Source organism: Aythya ferina (assembly GCF_964211825.1).
Source record: "Aythya ferina genome assembly, chromosome: 19".
Classification (NCBI taxonomy): Eukaryota; Metazoa; Chordata; class Aves; order Anseriformes; family Anatidae; genus Aythya; species Aythya ferina.
The window spans coordinates 1536890-1555222 of NC_140309.1; the positions used below are offsets into that span (position 1 = coordinate 1536890).

Genomic DNA, 18333 nt, shown 5'->3' on the forward strand with positions numbered 1-18333 from the left:
AACCCATGAGTTGTTTCTTTCCTTTTCTTCTTCCCCTCCTCAGAAGAGGAGGGGGAGTGAGAGAGCGGTTGTGGTGGAGTTCAGCTGCCTGACAAAGTAAAGCCACCACTACACACACACATAGTTTGAAGTGTAAAGCCTGATAGGATTCAGATATCTCACCTTCTCAGACTAGTTGTTACAGAAATTTCTCAGCAGTTCCTGCTGGTATTGTAAGGCCCTTACATTTTCAGACCTGGAATGCTGGCCATTACAAATACAAATGCAAAATCAGAAAAAAAAAAAAAAAAGAAAAAAAAGAAAAAAAATATATATTTATATATATATATATAACAGACACTGGTACAATTGTACAAAAGTCACAGCAAAATATCCTATATATATATATATATATATATTATATTATTTTTTTTTCTGGGCAAGTATGACATTATCATGCGACTATTTTTTCAGCTTTTAAAAATTTAATAAAGTGGTAACAGGAACTATGTCATAATAAAAACTTTGGCAAAGCTCTGGCAACTGTTGGCATCTGAGACAAAGAAAAGATGTAATTACATGTATGTGGTAGATTCTCAACAGGTTTCTACACAATTGGAGTTTTAATAGCTATATTGCTTTTGTCAAATTTGACATGACAGTAAGAATTGGGCAGTCAACATAGACACAATATTGCAACAGATTGTTAACTTCAATAGTCCCGATTAGATGGGAAATCTGCATGACTCACTGCAGTTTCTAAACAGCTTGAGTGAGTAGAAATGTGAGCAGGTAACAAGTGAGGAGCATGATGGAGATGTTGAGTAAAGGACCTGGCCAGGCTAGAGAAATGGGTGACAGGAACCTTCTGCAGTTCAGCAAGGAGAAGCACAAAGTCCTGCCCTGGAGAGGAACAACCCCAGGCCCCAGGACAGGCTGGGGCACCCAGCTGGAAAGCAGCCTGGCAGAGAAGGCCGTGGGAGTCCTGTTGGGACTGAGTCCAAGTTGAACATCTCTTGTATGAAGAAAGGCTGAGAGAACCAGATTCTTTTCAGTGGTGCCCAACACTGGGACAAGAGGCAATGGGCACAAACCGAAACACAAGACGTTCCCTCTGACCGTCAGGAAGCACTTGTGTGCTGTGCCGGTGACTGAGCACTGGAACAGGCTGCCAGTTGTGGAGGCTGTGGAGTCTCCTTGGAGATGGTCAAAAGCCATCTGGACAAGATCCTGGGTCCAGGTGTCCCTGCTTAAGCAGGTGTTTGGGCAGGATGACCTCCAGAGGTCCCTTCTAACCTAACGCAGCCCATGATCCTGTGGTGCTTCCTTCCCCAAGAAGTACATTCCTGCTGACTTTCATGCCATCTCTAGCACTTGGACAGCTGAATGATCAGGTGCAGCTGACCCATCTGAAGACTAATTTGCTAAAACCAAAAAAAAAAAAAACAAACCACAAAACAAAACAAAAAGGACCAAAACAAACAAACAAACAAAAACACCACTAAAAAAAAAAAAAAAAAAAAAAAAAAAAAAAAAAAAGAGTTCCCAGCTCACTACACTGTTCAACAATCAAACCTAGTGACATGCGGAAAATGGACTCCACAATTAGTAAGATTGTAAAGTAGGTATGTTTATTCAGTGCTGGGCAATGGGGGGGGGGGGTAACCCCACCGAAATTGTGCACACCTGACGTGGCAACTTGCCATGGTTATATGCAGCAAAGAGTTACATATGCATGAAGTTTCACACTATGCCTATACATATTCATAACCTGTCCCCGCTTCATATTAAAATTAATTCCAAGGAGTCATTTCCATAAACTTCTCCCATCTGTGCTTGCGCAGTGTATTCTGGTGGTGGTCTTTGGGGGTCATGGGGATGAAGATTGATGACTCTTCCTCATCACTGCTAGTTGACCTCTTGTCTCTGTGCAGATTCAGTTGCTTCTTGGTTCTTGTCCATCCGCAGGAACAGTTTCTTAAGACAGGCTCACACTCTTATTAGAAGACTGACCTTGGTAAAGGGGCCCAAGGCTTCTTGCTTTAATTAATTTGAGCATCCTAGTTTCATGCTGTCTATCACTCAATCTCTACTTGATAAGATTCCTCTAACTTCCTCTCTCAGTTCCACCTTTTCTAAAAGTTAGTAAATTCTTTTGCTAAAAGGTTAGTGATTTATTGTATTCTCCTAACTCCCTCTCTCACTAGAGGTACAGGACTGTACTGTTCAACTTATTCATCAATGATTTGGACGATGAAACAGAGTTAACCCTCAGCAAGTATGTGGATGATACAAAACTGAGAAGAGTAGCTGGCAAACTGACACACCAGAGGACTGTGCTGCCATTCAGAGAGACCTGGACTGGCTGGAGCATTGGGCAGAGAAGAACCTCATTAAGTTCAACAAGGGCCAATGCACCTAGGGCAGAATAACCCCATGCACCATTACAGGTTGGAGCTGACCTACTGGAAAACAGCCTTGCGGAGGAGGACCTGGGAGTCCTGGTGGACAGCAAGTTAACCATGAGCCAGCATTGTGCCCTTGTGGCCAAGAAGGCCAATGAGCTGTATTAGGAAGGGTGTTGACAGGAGGTCGAGGGACTTCTAATAGCAATTTTTCTAATGGCCAGGTGGCTGTGGATAGTTTATTTCACTTTGTTTATCTTCATGCAGTGCAACCATGGCTTTATACAGACATTAACAACAAGCAAGTTTTCTGTGTCATGTGCATCATGAGATATTTCTGCCTGTACCATAATAGAGTAGGGAAATACAGCTCTGGTAGGAAAGCAGATACCTTGAGAAGCAGGATACAGGATGTGGCGCTGAGCATAGGTGCAGGATGGTAAGAGATGGGGCACAGGAGATTCCAAGGCCAGAAACAGCTATCTGATTGCCACATGACAAAGAACTGTCCCAGAGCTCAACAAAACTGTTTCTAAGGATAATAAAGAACAAGCATCAAACTTTTGTGAAACACACTGGGCTTACTAAATTCAGATGCAATGGTGAAGTTGCAGACCAGTGAAGAAAGAACAAGGTGTAAAAGTGTCTTAGTAAACAAATAGCAAGTGACCTGAAGTGGAACCTGGAATGAGGAAAAAGCATGTACTTACTCCTGACAAAAGACTCAACTCATTACTCAACTATGTACTTACTCCTCATGAAAGTAACTGTGGATGCTGACAACTTGCGATAAAGACCCCAGCAGACTGAAGCTGTAACATTAGGACCCCAAGTGGCAGAGGAAGGCTGAGCATAACACCCAGAGCAGAATTGGATATTAGGAAAAGTGCAGGCAACTATTATTATTGATAATTTATTTATGTAGTGGTATTCATATATTGCCCCTTTCTTCATCTATAATTATTAGATCTAGACTAATAATAATTATTTGATGAGACTATAGAAATCTCATTTACTAGAAATAAATTATTCTCTTTTCTGTTTACATTTTGCCCATGAGAAGATTTCTAAGCATAGCAGGTGGCAGCCAGTGCCTAAGCCGTTGTGACATTGAGTATATTCTCATAGTTGTGATCATAGTTAGTGGAAAAAATGAGGGAGAAGAGATCAAAACACCTGAAAAGTTAGGGAAATCAACATTCTTGGAGCACTTTAACTTTTAGATACCTCAACAGTGGTTGTGTTTTTAGTTTTTGTTTGTTTGTTTTTTAACATAAAATCTTAAATTTTATGCTGCATTATCTTCTTAGAAGTTCTCTCAAACACAATCTTAAATTCCAAGATATATCCAGAATAAATGGCATACCAGGAGAGGGGTGTTCTTGGAGTTCAGACACACATTTGATATGTGCTTTTGAATACACATATCTCTCATATGGAGGACCATTTGCCAAGCTCAGTTTATTTGCAAGTTCCTCATGCAGATTTGAAATATCTTGGATGGAAAAATATGTTATATCTATCAACATTCTTCCATGGGAACTTTTAAAACACAACACTAAATAACTGAAATTAATATTTTGAAACCTCCCTTCTCAATCCTGCTCAAGAAAATACAGCATACATAGTTAAGAATGACAATATTTTGAGCGGGTGCAGAGAAGGGCGACGAAGCTGGTGAGGGGCCTGGAGAACAAGTCCTACGAGGAGCGGCTGAGGGAGCTGGGCTTGTTCAGCCTGGAGAAGAGGAGGCTCAGGGGCGACCTTATCGCTCTCTATGGGTACCTCAAGGGAGGCTGTAGCGAGGTGGGGGTTGGTCTGTTCTCCCACGTGCCTGGTGACAGGACGAGGGGGAATGGGCTTAAATTGAGCCAGGGGAGTTTTAGGTTAGATGTTAGGAAGAACTTCTTTACTGAAAGGGTTGTGAGGCATTGGAACAGGCTGCCCAGGGAAGTGGTGGAGTCACCATCCCTGGAAGTCTTTAAAAGATGTTTAGATGTAGAGCTTAGGGATATGGTTTAGTGGGGACTGCTAGCGTTAGGTCAGAGGTTGGACTCGATGATCTTGAGGTCTCTTCCAAACTAGAAATTCTGTGATTCTGTAATATTGTGTCAAAGCAACATGATCTTGATTTGCTGTAGAAGAGGGCTCAAAGCACAGATGACAAAGTTCAAATGCAAGATCTAGGCCCACATAAGATGAGTTTGTTGAGACTCCAGTGCACATGTAAGAGACACATGAAATGCCAGTTCAGCACACCAGCATCCTACAGGAATTACCTGCATGTACCACGAGTTTCTTCAGTAGATATACCTCTCCTAAAGACCTTGCTGTTTTGTTCTCCCATCAGCATCAATCTCTTGGTGTTTTACCTGACTCTGTCCTTTAAACCTCCTTCTCTCAGTGGGCTGGGATTGCAGCAAGGACAGAGTTGCTGCCTTTGATAAAAGACCTGAGCCTCTGAATAATCCTGTGCTGGTCTGTGAACAGCATCCATTGGTCAAAGATCTGCAGCTCTGATCATCACTGCCAGGAAACAACCATCTGCAGAGACAAGATGTCTCAGATCTACATGCAGACAGTGAGTACAGGATAGATTGTGCACAACATGAGAAGCTGCCTGGGGTCTGCTTGGGACAGAGGTGCCATTTGGACAGTGTATTCTTTACTTGTTCCATTGTTGCCATGAGCACACATGGGTGCGAGGTTCATGTTACAGGGAACCACAGGGAAAGAACGGCTAGTTTTGTCTTAAATTGAAAAATTCTTATCCAAACCTGTGGACTATCAAATAACAGATTAAGATCTGTAGGACCTGCTATACGGGTCTTGCTGTGGGGTGATGGAAGAAAATGCAGGACACAGCTTTTGAAAAGGAAAAATTTCAAAATGAAGTGGGACAACACAATTAAAACAAGCAGAGCCTTACATCCCTGCTCCTTCAAAACACGGGTCTTAACAACTATGGAGCCACACTGGGTATGCAAAATGAATTTCAATTGACACCTGAAATGTGTGAGCACCTCAAAAGGGGAAGCAGTTTGCAACCTGCTGTGTACTGAGCATTGTGCTTGCTGTGCTGTAGAATTAAAAGGACTTTCCTCTACCTCCAGCCATTCTCTGAATAGAGGACTGAAGAGGCTTTAGTAGCTACTTCAGTGTTGCTAACATCATTACAGATGTTATTAGTACTTGACGTGGGAAAGGAGAAGAAAAGTTGCAGGCAGGTCCTTTGATACAATCATTACAGCTAAAATTACTATTTTGTTTTACAGCTGGCACCAAACAGCTTGTGGGAAGTTGTTGCATCTACACTAACCAAGCCAGGGTATGGAGATTAATCCTCACTAGTGCATCAAGCACTGGGAATTTCACTCCATGGTGCTCAGCGCCAGTAAGGACTTAATTATTATTTTTTTTTTCCAAAATAGATAATTTTAGGCAGATAAAGTGGCCAGATTTCCAACATGCTAAGCATCTGAACAGACAAAGCTAGTTTCAGAAGTCTTTTGCAATTCTCATTAAGAATTAATGGAAGCTCCTACGCAATTTTGAATCTATCAACTTCACTTAAAGGTATATGGGATCCCTAGAAAGTCTTCTTTCAGTTGGGAGTGCTTCAGAAAGTCCTGCTGAGACAGTTCAGAGAGCAGTGCTTCAGAGAATGGTTTGAGGTTGGGGACCATTTAAAATACATTGACCACTACTGCATAGAATTATGCTACATGGCAAAGCCCCTTTTCTAGATTTGGTGAGAACACAGAACAAAAGAAGCTGGTCTTCACTCCCAAATGTTTACAAACCAAGGCAGAAATTAAGTTGGCACTAACATAAATGCGGACTTCCCACAATTTTTACCGGAATCTGCACCTGTCATGAACTCCATCTGTTTTTTTGCTGCTCAGTCTTTCAACTGTGTCACCTATCACAATCCATGATTCAGGGTTGTCATGTAAAACAACACAGCAAAATGGTTTAGCTCTCATAGAATAGAATCACAGAATATCCTAAGTTGGAAGGGACCCACAAGGATCATTGAGTCCAACTCCTGAGACTGCACAGGTCTACCCAAAAATTCAGACCATGTGACTGAGAGCACAGTCCAAACACTGCTTAAACTCCAACAGGCTCGGTGCCGTGACTATGTCCTTGGGGAGCCTGTTCCAGTGTGTGGCAACCCTCTCAGTGAAGAACCTCTTCCTGATGTCTAGCCTGAACCTCCCCTCCCGCAGCTTGACACCATTCCCACAGGTCCTATCACTGTTCACCAGAGAGAATAGACCGGCACCTGCCCCTCTCCTCATGAGGAAGCTGTAGACCACGATGAGGTCTCCCCTCAGCCTCCTCTTTTCCAAGCTGAACAAACCAGTTCTCAATGCACATATGTGGTCCTGCAAGCATTCTTTGTCATAAATGCTTAGGATATGTCTGAAGTGACAGATGGGCTTTGATCTCGATATCAGCTATTGTTTTTTTCTAAAGCTTTTTCCTGTATTTTACTATGGCTTCCACTTTTCTGCTGTCACCTGCTCAAAAAAAACCAAAACAAACAAACAAAAAAACAACAAAACAAACCACCACCCTGAGTGTTTGCAAAGGCAGAGACATACTTTGGATGTTTTTTGCTAATATATTCCAAGACATTCTCTATAGAGTTCATAAATTCAATGTGTGTTGTCTCATTGAAATCCAGGACCTTTCCAACCCATCAGTTTTTCTCTCCTTAAAATCCTGGCAATGGCATCTTGCATGTAGTGCTCTTCAGTGCTCAAAGCAGTCTCATTCGCTCTCCTTTCAAAATTCAGCAGAACTTTCTCAGTGCTTCACTCATTCTCATTGGCACAGCTTTCCCTTTGCCTGAGAAGTCTAGCAGCTCTACTTGGAGCAATAGGCAAAATGGAAATGACAGACCTGTGGGACAAACCAGTGCTCATGCTATAGATATGTGGCTTTGTGAATGCACTTTTATGCTCTGGACCTCCACAGCTCTGCATTTTAATAACACACAGAAAGTGACTCTACTGCTGCATCTTCATGAAGTATTTGCCGGTCTCCGTGCAGACAATGCACTCCCTGAGCAATATGTCCAGGCCAATACAATGCTATTGGCAACAGTAATTATTGTCCTCTATCTCCATCCTCACTCCTCCTCCTCCTGAACTCAGCAATACACACACTGCTTTAGAAAGCTCATCTCTGCTTTCTCTGATTACAAGAAGCTCTCCCTCTGTATCTCTCTCCTAAAACTATTTTCCTAATATCTGTAACTACATCAGGATGGTTTGTTTTCAAATCTACCAGCAGCTGCCCTTCTTGTCTGGCCATCAGGATCCTGAAATGAGAAATTATTAAAAACACTTGGCAATTATACATGGCAGTGTAACAAAAGGAACCATACACCCATAGTTCAGGCTTATACACTACATTTAATAAATGGAAAATAAAAACCATTACTTGCAATGCACAAAGACAAATCAGACTGTTGCAAAGATACCCAGGGACATCATGTTAATTAACCTAATTTATTGGGCTCTTTTGCATAAGGTAAGGCTTACGTGGGAAGGCAAGGCTCTTGAATGTGCCAGTCACTGTACAGGTAGAGGTGACGGTCTCCTCTGCAAGCCTCTGCACCACAGCTCCTTTGGCTGGGTGACCCGACACTCCCCAGCTGTGTCCTTGATGAATTATTACAATCCAGCTGCCCTGGCCCTGTGTGGCCACTTTAGTATATCCATGATCCATCTCTAAATGTTATCTTAAAGCTGCGTGCAAAACGCAATCCAGCCATTTTGACTATGCACAAGGCTGCTCTAAGTGTCCATGTAAAGGATTGGTTTCTCCAGGAGTTCCAAAATTATCTCCAGCACTGTCATAACTGAAGAGCAACCTTGAACCTCCTCTTCATCACCATTTGATATAAATGCCACAAGTTTTGTGACATGACTGTGGCAGTATTGTGGGGCCATGCGGGACACCACTGGATTTAGGCGCAGCTTGCAGGAACACAGACTGGAGCCTGGTGGTGAAGCAGAAGCAGCTCATGAGCCCACTGGAACTGCATGCACCACACAGCACTGGCAATGGTAAAGCTTAGCTGCCTCCGCACCGAGCCCCTTGGTTGAGCCCCCTGCAGCTGCATGTGGGGGTGGCAGCACCATGTGGATGTGCTGGGACCGGGTCTGGGAAGGGCAGGCTCTGTGCCCCACTGGGTTTCATGCTCCATGGCCACCAGCCCACCTCCTGACAAGGGGCACTGGGCTTGACTAGAAAGACAGGCAATAGGCAGCAGGCCTGCAAGTTGTGGTGTGGGAAGGGGGCAACAGTACCAGTCTGGTGGAGTGAGGGCTCCACACCAGCTTGTCCCGTGGGGCTGGGGGGTGGACACAAATCCCAGTGCTGCCCACCACCCATTCCCAAGCTCCCACCCCAGCACTCATCTCCCACCTGCCCCCACAGTCACCCAGCACTGTATTTCAAATAGTTTTAATTTTAAAAATATTCTATTCAGTGCTAAAATATCTTTTCATTTCCACACGCGGCCGCACCTTCGGCTTCGCCAGGCTCGATCACAGACAGACTCGGCAGGACATGCAGTGGTGGCGGGGAGGCCCAGTGTGGTGCTGTGGGCCAGGGTGCTGGTGCGGGGAGCTTAGGGACATGGGCATGGGAGGGCTCCCTGGGGGTTCCTACATCTTGCCCGGACAGGGTGTACCTCAGGGGCAGCTCCCCCTGCTCTGCCAGCCAGGTGCAGGGTACAGGGCAGCAGGAGGGGAGTGGGGTGCAAACCCAGTCAGGACACAGCCACGCTGGCTGCCCCCTCCCCTGCCAGCCTCTCTGCGCTCCAGCCCCCGCTCACCCTCTGCAAAGGGCAGCAGGGGCTCTGTGAGGACCCGGCAGCAGAGCAGCAGCAAGCTGCACTGATGTGTTCAGTACCTGCCCTCCACAGTGGTAGCGCTCCTCTCTCTTCCAATACTAATGGCTTAAACTAGCAGCTTATTGCACAGCGTCCCAGCATGGGATCCCTGCCCAGCAGCATGAAGGGCTGTTGTCTTTATTCCCAGGGTGCTCTCCCCCCACCCTTCATTGCACTTTAAACCTATGGCAGGAACACCCCAGCCTACGGTCACAAGGGAGCAGACAAATCACTTCGTGCAGGTAGAACACAGCTCTTTGGTTCCCAGCACGCAGCAGCTGGTGTGGAGGGCAGACATGAGATCCAGAAACAGGCAAACAGCATCTGCCAGCGCCGTAGGGGTGATAGACACTGGGAAGCCCCAAGGATCCCTCCCTCTGTACATGCAGACCACCCACCAGAGACCCCACACCACTATAGTACAGGTCAGCAGGGAGAGTGGGAGCCAATAAATAGAGGCAAATTTGTAGGTACTGGTGGCAGCCCCATCTGGCTGGGGGAATCATTTGCAGGCTGCCTCTGCAGGGGCTGGCAGGAGGCTCCTGCCCCTGAGGGCAGGGCAGGCTGGATAGCAAGGTGGCAGGAGGGCCCTGTCCTTCAGGAAGGGCAGGCTGGGGGGAAGCACCCCGGCCCCCAGGGGAGGGCAGGCGGCTCTGCGAGGGGCTGGCGAAGGCTCTCCCCAGGGACGGGCAGGCTAGCTCTCCGAGGCCGTGTGGCACACAGAGTTCTGATCAGCACAAAATCTCTTCAGAGGTGGCGCACCAGAGTCCTCCTCCTCTTCAGTTACCTGCAAAACCCAGAGGTCACTGGCAGTGACAGGAGCTCACTGCGCCCACGAGGTCGTGCTGACCTGCTGGACAAGGCTGTCTCTCACCCTGCGGGGACACCCTGAGTTTTCCTGAGGCAGCCTCAGCAGGAGCCAAGCTGTTAATGAGCTCCTGGGCATTAGCAGTGAGAATCCACCCCAGTCCTGGAGTCAGCTATAATTATTATTCTACTCCATCTCCACACATTTTCCACACACAATTTATGCCCTAAAACATGAACTAAACCACAGGACCCTGCAGGAAGCCAGGAGGTTTGGGGAGCTCCTGGGGGCAGTTTGGGACTGCAGATCAAGTCTATACATCTTCATGTTTCTGCTACAATAGACAACTAATGAAATAGTAAAGGTGCCCTGGTAAAAAAGGGCAAGCTTGACGCATGCACATTTTAACATGGTATCAATCCTCCTTCCCTTACCTGAGTCTCAAGGGGGACCGGTTCTTCCTTTGTGAGAGTGGGAGGCTCATCTGCAACTTCTGAGGAAGGCAGGGATGGCTCTGGAGGGAACAGAAGGGTTAACAACAGTGCAGACCCAGAAGCACAGTGGTACCCAGCCCACTGAGCCAGGAAAGAAGACCTCCAGCAGAGGTGCCTCAGTCACCCGCCTTATAAGAAAGACACAAGCCCTGTCACAAGGCCATCCAGCAGTGCTTTCCCCTGCCTCAGCTGGCCACCTCCTCTCTTCCCAGCCCAGCAGCCATGCCCAGGTGTCCCAGAGCCCACCTTCCAGAGTCTCCTGTCCCAGTGTGGGTGGCTGTGAATCGTCCGTGCGGAAGTCAGATGTGTGGGCAGGACTCATGGACTCACTCTGCTGGGGACTGGGGCTGGAGTTGGGGCTGCTGTCCACCTTGAGCTGGTAGACATCCGACAGGGAGCTCTGGTTACTGTTCTCATCTGCAGAAACAGCACCTAGTGAAGAAGAGTACCTTGATCCAGCAGCACAAGCAGCCAAAGGCAGCACTGAGATCCAGGGCCATGGAGGGCTCATGGAAACAGAAGAACAGTCAGTGGCATTCATACAAAGGATTCACAGTCACTCATCAACAGTCAGAGCATCCTGACGCAGCACTCCCCACTGGGACACAGCTAGCACCAGATCCACAGTTGCCCCACAGAAGAGAGGGAGCTTCTGCCCAGGGAACTGGAGAGGCTGAGTAAGGCAGAGGAAAGCAACCTGGGTCTATTCAGACAAAAAAAAAAATGAGCACAAAATGCAAGGGTGACACAAAGCTCTGCAATGCGAAATCTCACATCTGCAGCTTGTGGTGGGCACCCGCACCTGGGCATTTGAGGGCAAGAGGCCTCTTGCTTCTGTACCAGAGTTTTGTACCTCTTCTGTTTGCAAGGCAGCAAACTAACATCAGAGCAAGACTCCACACCTGCCCCACAAGGGAAGGCAATCCTGTTTTTCCAGGTAAAGCTGTTCCATGGGGGGTAAACTGCAGACCTGCAGTGCTAGCTTGTTAACTGCATCTACTGGAAGCACCAACACAATGCCTGATGTCCCTTAGCCACAATGAGGGTTGATTGTGTTGTCTGGGGACAGGCATACACTCTGCTCCAGCAGTGGGCTCGTGCACTGATCAGCTCCATCAGAGATTGCTCATCGCTGCTACAGCACTCTTGGATCACAAGCAGCAACCCGCAGGACAGAGATGCTGCTCCACAAGGAAAGGTCTGAGTAGGTCTGAAAGCAAAACCCTGAATCACCACGCCAACCCAGCCAAAGCACGCTAACAGTACCAGGGAAGAGGAAACAAGCCCATCTTGCCACTGCAGCACATCCGGCAACAAGGGAGGTGTAGCATTACATTCACAGAAAACCTCTCCTTTGTCATCTTACACTGCCTTCCCTCAGGCTGGCAGCAACTAAAGGTCCTCTGTGCTTTCATCCCAAAGTCTGTGCCAGTCCTTACAGTAAGCAGGGGCCTCAGCTGCAGGCAGCCACTCATCTGTCCCCCAGCAGAGACTGCAAAGTGGGAATAGGAATCCCCACTCCTCCAGTTCCCCATTAAACTGCTCACAGAAACATTCCAGAAGCGGCTGATTATGATTCTTTTTGACGGCAAGAGTCAGCAGTTTCAGCAGGAACAGTCCAGAAGTGGAACAGCACAACTCTGCACTGAAGATGTGTGCTGCTCTTCCCAACAGGCAGCATGCATCAGCCAGTAACATCCCCCCTGCTGTAAGGCCTTAAAGTCTTCCCCCAGCTCGGCAGGGAAGCGGACTCTGCCAGGCTCACCTTGAAACTCCAGGAGGAGCGAGGAGTTGGCAGAAGTGTCAGCTGGGAAACCGTTGGGCTCTCGGGCAGTGCTGCCGCTTGACTTGGATTTCTCTTTCTTGAGGAAAAAAATAAAAAAAAAGCACAAGACGAGGCGACGGGGCCGGGCTGCGGGACACGCCCCGCAGAGGCCGCCCCCCAGGCCCGCTCCCTCCCCGTCCCGGCAGCCCGCGGGCCCCCACCGGGAGCGAGGGAAGAGGCGATGCGGGGGGGCGGCAGAGCCCGGCCGGGGCGGCTCCTGCGGGGCCGGCAAGGCCGCGGGCAGCGCGAGGAAACCGGCGGGGGGGCTGCCGCAGGGCGGCGCTCACCTCCTTGCTGTCGGCCACCGGCACCCACTTGAAGATGCGCAGCGAGGTGTCGCCCACCGTCACCCACTTCTTCTCCCTGCGCCACACGGCCGTCAGCGCCGCGCCGCCCCCTCGCGATTGGTCCCGCGGCCCGCCCGTCAGCGGCGCTTCTGCTCCAACCCCCCCCGCTCCCGAGCAGCCGAGCGCGCTAATTGGCCGCCGCTTCCCTAGCACCGCCCGCCGCCCCGCGCGGCGCTCCGATTGGAGGCTCGGCCCCGGAGCACCTCCGCCGACAGCCGTGTGGCGCGGTGATTGGCTGCGGGTCGGCAGGCCCCGCCCCCCGGGCCCCGCCTCTCACCATCTGCGGACGCGCTCGATGGCCGCCATCACTTTTTTGATGTCATCCTTGGCGCGGCTGCGGGTCTCGGCGCGCACCGAGCGGCCCGACATGGCGCCCGCAGCCCCGGCAGCCCCGGCTCCGCAGCACCCGCCGCCGCACCCTGCGCATGCGCAGGCTCCGCCCCACCTACGCCCCGCGCGCTGCGTCAACGCGTAACGCCGTGCCCGGGGGAAGGGAGGAGGGAGGCCTCAGCGTAGCGGCGCGCACTGCGCCTGCGCGGCTCGCCCCGCCCGCCGGCGCGCGAGGAGGAGGAGGCGCGAAGGTGGGGCGAGGCGGCCGCCGCCATCTTGAACGGTGGCCGGCCCGGGGCGGGGCCGCGGCCCGGGGCCCCGTGCCCGCGGAGGCGTCCACGCGCCCAGCCCCCGGTGCGGTGGAGCGCCCCCTCGCCCCTCCCCGCTGCCGGCTTTGGGGCCGGGGAGGCGGCCCGGCGCTGCTCTCCCTCCCCGCTGCCGGCACGCAGCCCCCGCCGCCGCCGGCTCTCCTCTGGAGTGGAAACAGCCCGCCCCGTGAAGCCGGGGAGACTACGACGGCCCCCCCGGCAACAACAGCGACCGCTGGGCGGGACCAAGCAGCTGGAGACAGCCAGAGGCCCTTCGAGACCGCCTCTCGCACCCCCCTTCCCCCCCCCCCTTCCCCCCCCCCCCCCCCCCCGTCAGCCCTGCATCATCCAGCTCTGTATTACCACACTCGGAAAGCACAGAAGGAAGGCTCTGCGTGAGCAGTCAAAGTGCTCTTTTATTACAAATTGTTCAGTGTTATTAAAAACCAACTGCAGCACACTGCTCCCTACAACTGCAGGGAACTGGAAAATGCTACTGTGGGCAAAGAGGACTAGTGCTTCCTGCCATAGATTGCTGCCAGTGCTTTCTTGGCACTGGTGATCTGCTGCTCCAGTCTCTCTCGGGTGGCTTTGTTGGCAGTTTTTTTCAGCATGGTCTCCATCTCCTCCACCACCGCCCGGTAGCCAGCGGTGTTGTGGAACACCCGGATGGCCCGGTCTCCACAAGACACCAGGTAGCGGCTGCTAGTGTCAAAAGCCAAGTCTGTTATACACTGTCCATGAACACCAACAAAGCGCTCCTCCTCTTCTCCTCTTCGAGTGTTGTACACCATAATGCTTGTACCACAAGAGATGGCTGCGACATGAGCATCAGGGGACAGGGCAATGTGACATGGTTCTGTTACTTCACACTTCCCTGTCAGAAGCAGGTATGGATCTTGTTGCTTCTTATATTCCACATCTGTGTCCCAGAATTTCCATGTACCGTCCTTCGAAACAGTTGCCATCCTACAGGCAGGACATAAACCACATGACTGCAAGGAAAAATCCCCCTAATCCCCTTCCACATCTGCAAAGAAGGAATCCTTTCCTTTGTGGATAGAGCGCTCTTTTGGGCAGTGTGAGCCTGTATGCATGTGTACTTCATCCTCCTTTCTAGAGCAATGGTCACCCACCAGGAGGAAACCCTTGTGGAAGGCGAAGATGGCCCAAGGCACTCCCTGTGCTCCAAGGAGCACACACACAGCAGAGTTCCCCCACACTGTGCAGGGCTGCAGCCTGTTCGGATGAGCTGCTCAGGCACACTGGAAGGGGTGAGCATACATGTCCTGATGGTGCTATTTCAGGCAGTGAAATAACACTAACTTACCGCCTCGAGTCATTAGAGAAGGAGAAGTAATGTATGCCAGCAGTGTGGCCTTTCAACTCAAAAGCCCTGATCACTTCCCGAAAGTCTCCACTCTTGCCAAAACACACTTCCCACACCTTTACATCAGGGGTAAAGCCACACGATGCCACAAACCTGGGTAGAAGAAAGAGTGAGACAGGGTATTTGTTACAAATTTGTTATTTTGGCTGGGCCATGGAGCTCTATAGCCACAGCCACACAGAGCTCTCCTCTAGCCTCCTGAGGGAGGCAGAGGCCACTTGCAGTCCTACAGGGTGCCTCGCAGAGGAACGCATAAGAAAGGGCTCTGTGAAGTCAATCCTATCTGGACACCTACATTCGGAACTTTGCTTTGATCTGCTGAAAAAGTTTTCACCGGAAGACTAGTAAAGGGAACGCCAAGGAAGGCCACCAGGGACAAGAGCAGCAACTCAACAACTTAACGTTGAGAAACTACTCAGACAAAATAAAAAACCTAAGTGCTGTGATCCCCGAACTCAGTGGGATCAGTGCATACTAACAGGCTTGCTACAGCAACAGGTTAGAGACAGAGCTGAGAACAAGATTTTCCTGATAAACAACCTTTAGGTAATAAAGATTTTAATTTTGTAATTAACATTTAAAAGGTTAAAAACTGCACTAAAAATGTTATTTGCTATGTACACACCGTTTACATTGGCCCACCCACTTTGCCACCCAAAGCCAGTGCTGTTCTCTCCCTCAGCTCTTCAAGAGATGGTTAACGGGAACAGCAGTTCCTCAAACACAATGACAAACCACTAAGTGTCTGAGATCGTGCAGGTGGGAATCAGCACTCCTGGAGGGACTGCTCTTGGGGGCAGGAATCTTTTTTAAAAAAATAAAAATAAAATAATGTGGAACCCTCAGAAAACTGCATTATAGTAACAGCAAGCTGCAGATGATCTGATAATTTCCTCTGAGAAGGAGCAAGGTTGTTTATTCTTGTGGCCTCCCACTTCTCAGCAGGAACAGCTTGGAATACCTGCATGCACCTCACCTCCCACAGGGTGACACTGTAGCATAGGCATTGTTCATCTGGTTAGTGTTAATGCTGGCAAGGACTTCACCTTTCAGGTTCCAGATCAGGATGGTAGTATCACTGGAAGCTGTCATGATAAACTTTCCTGGGGAAAAAAGACAGAGATGAGGAGAGCATCTAGGCCTAAAGCTGTCACAGACTTTCCAAAGGACTAGAACAGTCCCTAAGCAGAGCAATCTCTCTCTGCACCAGAAGAATCAAGAAAAGCAAAAGTAACACCAGAATTCGAGTGCTGATCTCCTGGCACAGAGTGAAAAGCAGTGTCAGAAGGCTCAGCTCCTGGTTAATAACTTAATGCTCAAACCTGTGGCTTCAGCAGCTGTCAGCTGGCAACGCTGCGTGCTTCTCACCCCAGGACCTTTCGAGTCCCTTTCCATTTTCACTTTTGCAGCTGAACAAGGGCCTCAGTTAACATTTTCTCTACTCTTCTATTGCAGAGGAGAACTTGTATCTACCTACTTTCAACTGCCCATTGTCACATACCTGAACCATCCATCAGTTCCCTCATTGCTAACAAACTCCCTCCCAGGCTCTGGTCTGAAAAATCCGAGAAGTCCAAGATAGATCCTACATTTCCTAATCTATGAACTTACTGGGGAGATTTCTGACTGGTTAAAGAGACAGGTGAGACAGAGAACAGAAATGCTCTCAATATTGAGACAAGACCTCTTTGCAACAGTATCCTTGAAAATCTAAATTAAAAGATTGTGCGTATCAGGGAGGTAACACTGTGTTTACATGAAAATTGTTTCTTTGCAACCTATGCCTTCCTATTTACTTACTAGTAAACAAAGGCTAAAAAATCACATCTAGAAGAACAGAGAATCAAGTGGGTCTTAATTAAGCCAAAAACCCTAACACTTTAAACCCAGCACCCATTGCTTTAAAGGAAAATCAAAGCAGATCTGGAGAGCCTTGACAAGCGAGCAGATTGTCATCACCATACCTGTCTCTGCAATTCCTATATTGATGACAGGAGCTTTGTGTTTCTTTGGGAAGTCCTCAGAAGTCGCAGTGAAGGTGAAGGTACCATCATCCTTCTTAGTCATTTTGTAGACACGAATAGTCTCACCATTCGCCAGCCAGACAATGAATGCCCTAAGTGGAAGGACATGTCACTCTGAACCATTAAGAAACAAGATACCTCAGTTCAGTCTATCTATAACGTAAGTTAACAGGTCATTCAGTGACACCTGGAGAAAGGGATACACAGTGATGGATAAAAAGCTTTCTTTTATGAGGGTATCAAGTTCTCCCTGTGTTAGCTCAATTGCAACACTGAATGGAAAACAACATCTGGAAACCAGATCCTTTCCTCTCTCTAAAGGAGGCCACTTTGCAAAATGCCAAGGCAGGCTTTTCAAGCAACCTCCCCAGGCAGCAAGAGCTCTCACCCCAGTTCTCCAGAGAGGCCTAGCAGTTCAAGCTGGCTTGCTGACAGAGACCTTAACAAGCACCTCCCACAGGGGCAGCAAGCTGGACATTGGGATATATGCCCCAAGCACCGTACTGAAGTGCCAGCTGCTTTCGGGAGAAGCCACAGATCAGTGGTACCGTCAAAACCCTGCAAGACTTCTTAGAGGGGTACAGCCTCCTTGCAGCCTAGGTGATGCAGCCCTGATTTCAACCAGGGCTCGGGTCATGTGTCTGGCAGCTCCATCTGCGGGGCCTTGGGGTGCAGCAGCACCTCTCACAGTCCCTGGGCTGGGCAGAGATGAGGTGCAGGGAGGCCAGGCCCCACCTGCAGTCTGGGCTGAAGCGGACAAGCTCAGCGTGGTCCAGCTCCACGTTGGCACGCAGACACCGGTGCTCGCGTGCTGTGAAGTCGCGGGTGCTCCACAGGCGGACGGTGCGGTCGTCAGCACACGACGCCAGGTACTTGCCGCTGCTGCTGAAGTCCAGGCAGGACACGGAGCCGCTGTGGCCCTGCGGAGAGCGCGCGGTCAGGAGAAGGAGAGCAAGAGGCGCCCGGCAGCGCCGCTGCGGGGACGGCAAGGTACCTTGAGGGCGGCGACCAGGAGCCGGTGCGTGAAGCTGTGAGGCTGCGGCTTGTCCCTGCGGGCCCGCGCCGGCAACTTCGCCTTCCTGAGGCCCTCCGGCCTGGCGGCGGCGCTGCTCGCCCCGGGGCCTGGGAGGAGCGGGGAATCAGCGGGGAGGGGGTCTACGGGGGCAGCACCGCCCAGCTCAGCCCCCCGCGGTACTCACCGGCTGGCGGCGCGGCGGGCAGCCCCCGCGGGGCGGCGCGGCGAAGAGCGGCCGCCAGCAGCGGGACCAGGACCGGGACCAGGACCAGGACCAGGACGAGGGCCCCCAACGGCCCCCACCCCGTCAGCGCCGCCGGCTCCATCCTCCCGCCCCACCGCGCGTGGCGGGGCCCAGTGCGCCTGCGCCGGACGGCGACAGAGGCTGAGGCACGCCCCGCCCCCTCCCGCCGCGCTGGCTGGCCCCGCCCCGCCCCTTCCGTCCCGCTGCCTGGCCCCGCCCCTTCCCACCCCGCTGATTGACCCCGCCCCTTC

The 18333-nt window shown here is 50.3% G+C and overlaps 2 protein-coding genes and 1 pseudogene across 4 annotated transcripts; all 3 read right to left on the reverse strand.

The window, feature by feature from the left end:
• Positions 1-1584: 1584 nt before the first annotated feature.
• LOC311421493 (protein SLFN14-like) lies at positions 1585-7835 on the reverse strand (annotated as a pseudogene). The gene is made up of 3 exons: positions 7211-7835; positions 6911-7080; positions 1585-6365 (listed from the first exon to the last, which is right to left on the reverse strand). The product of its transcript is annotated as a protein SLFN14-like (transcript).
• BCL7B (BAF chromatin remodeling complex subunit BCL7B) lies at positions 7791-13302 on the reverse strand. 2 transcript variants are annotated; one of them, XM_084492728.1, is made up of 6 exons: positions 13049-13302; positions 12712-12787; positions 12365-12461; positions 10846-11031; positions 10540-10619; positions 7791-10084 (listed from the first exon to the last, which is right to left on the reverse strand). In XM_084492728.1, the coding sequence occupies exons 1-6, from the start codon at positions 13138-13140 to the stop codon at positions 9992-9994; spliced, it is 624 nt and encodes a 207-aa protein (XP_084348854.1). In that variant the 5' UTR covers positions 13141-13302; the 3' UTR covers positions 7791-9991. The 2 variants fall into 2 exon arrangements, with proteins under 2 accessions (XP_084348854.1, XP_084348855.1); XM_084492729.1 differs by having other exon boundaries at positions 10846-11016; positions 13049-13287.
• Positions 13303-13805: 503 nt separating this feature from the next.
• TBL2 (transducin beta like 2) lies at positions 13806-18193 on the reverse strand. The gene is made up of 7 exons (XM_084492721.1): positions 18023-18193; positions 17818-17945; positions 17559-17743; positions 16764-16915; positions 15776-15902; positions 14740-14892; positions 13806-14378 (listed from the first exon to the last, which is right to left on the reverse strand). Exons 1-7 carry the CDS (start codon positions 18162-18164, stop codon positions 13922-13924), a joined length of 1344 nt encoding a protein of 447 aa, XP_084348847.1. The 5' UTR covers positions 18165-18193; the 3' UTR covers positions 13806-13921.
• Positions 18194-18333: the final 140 nt, after the last annotated feature.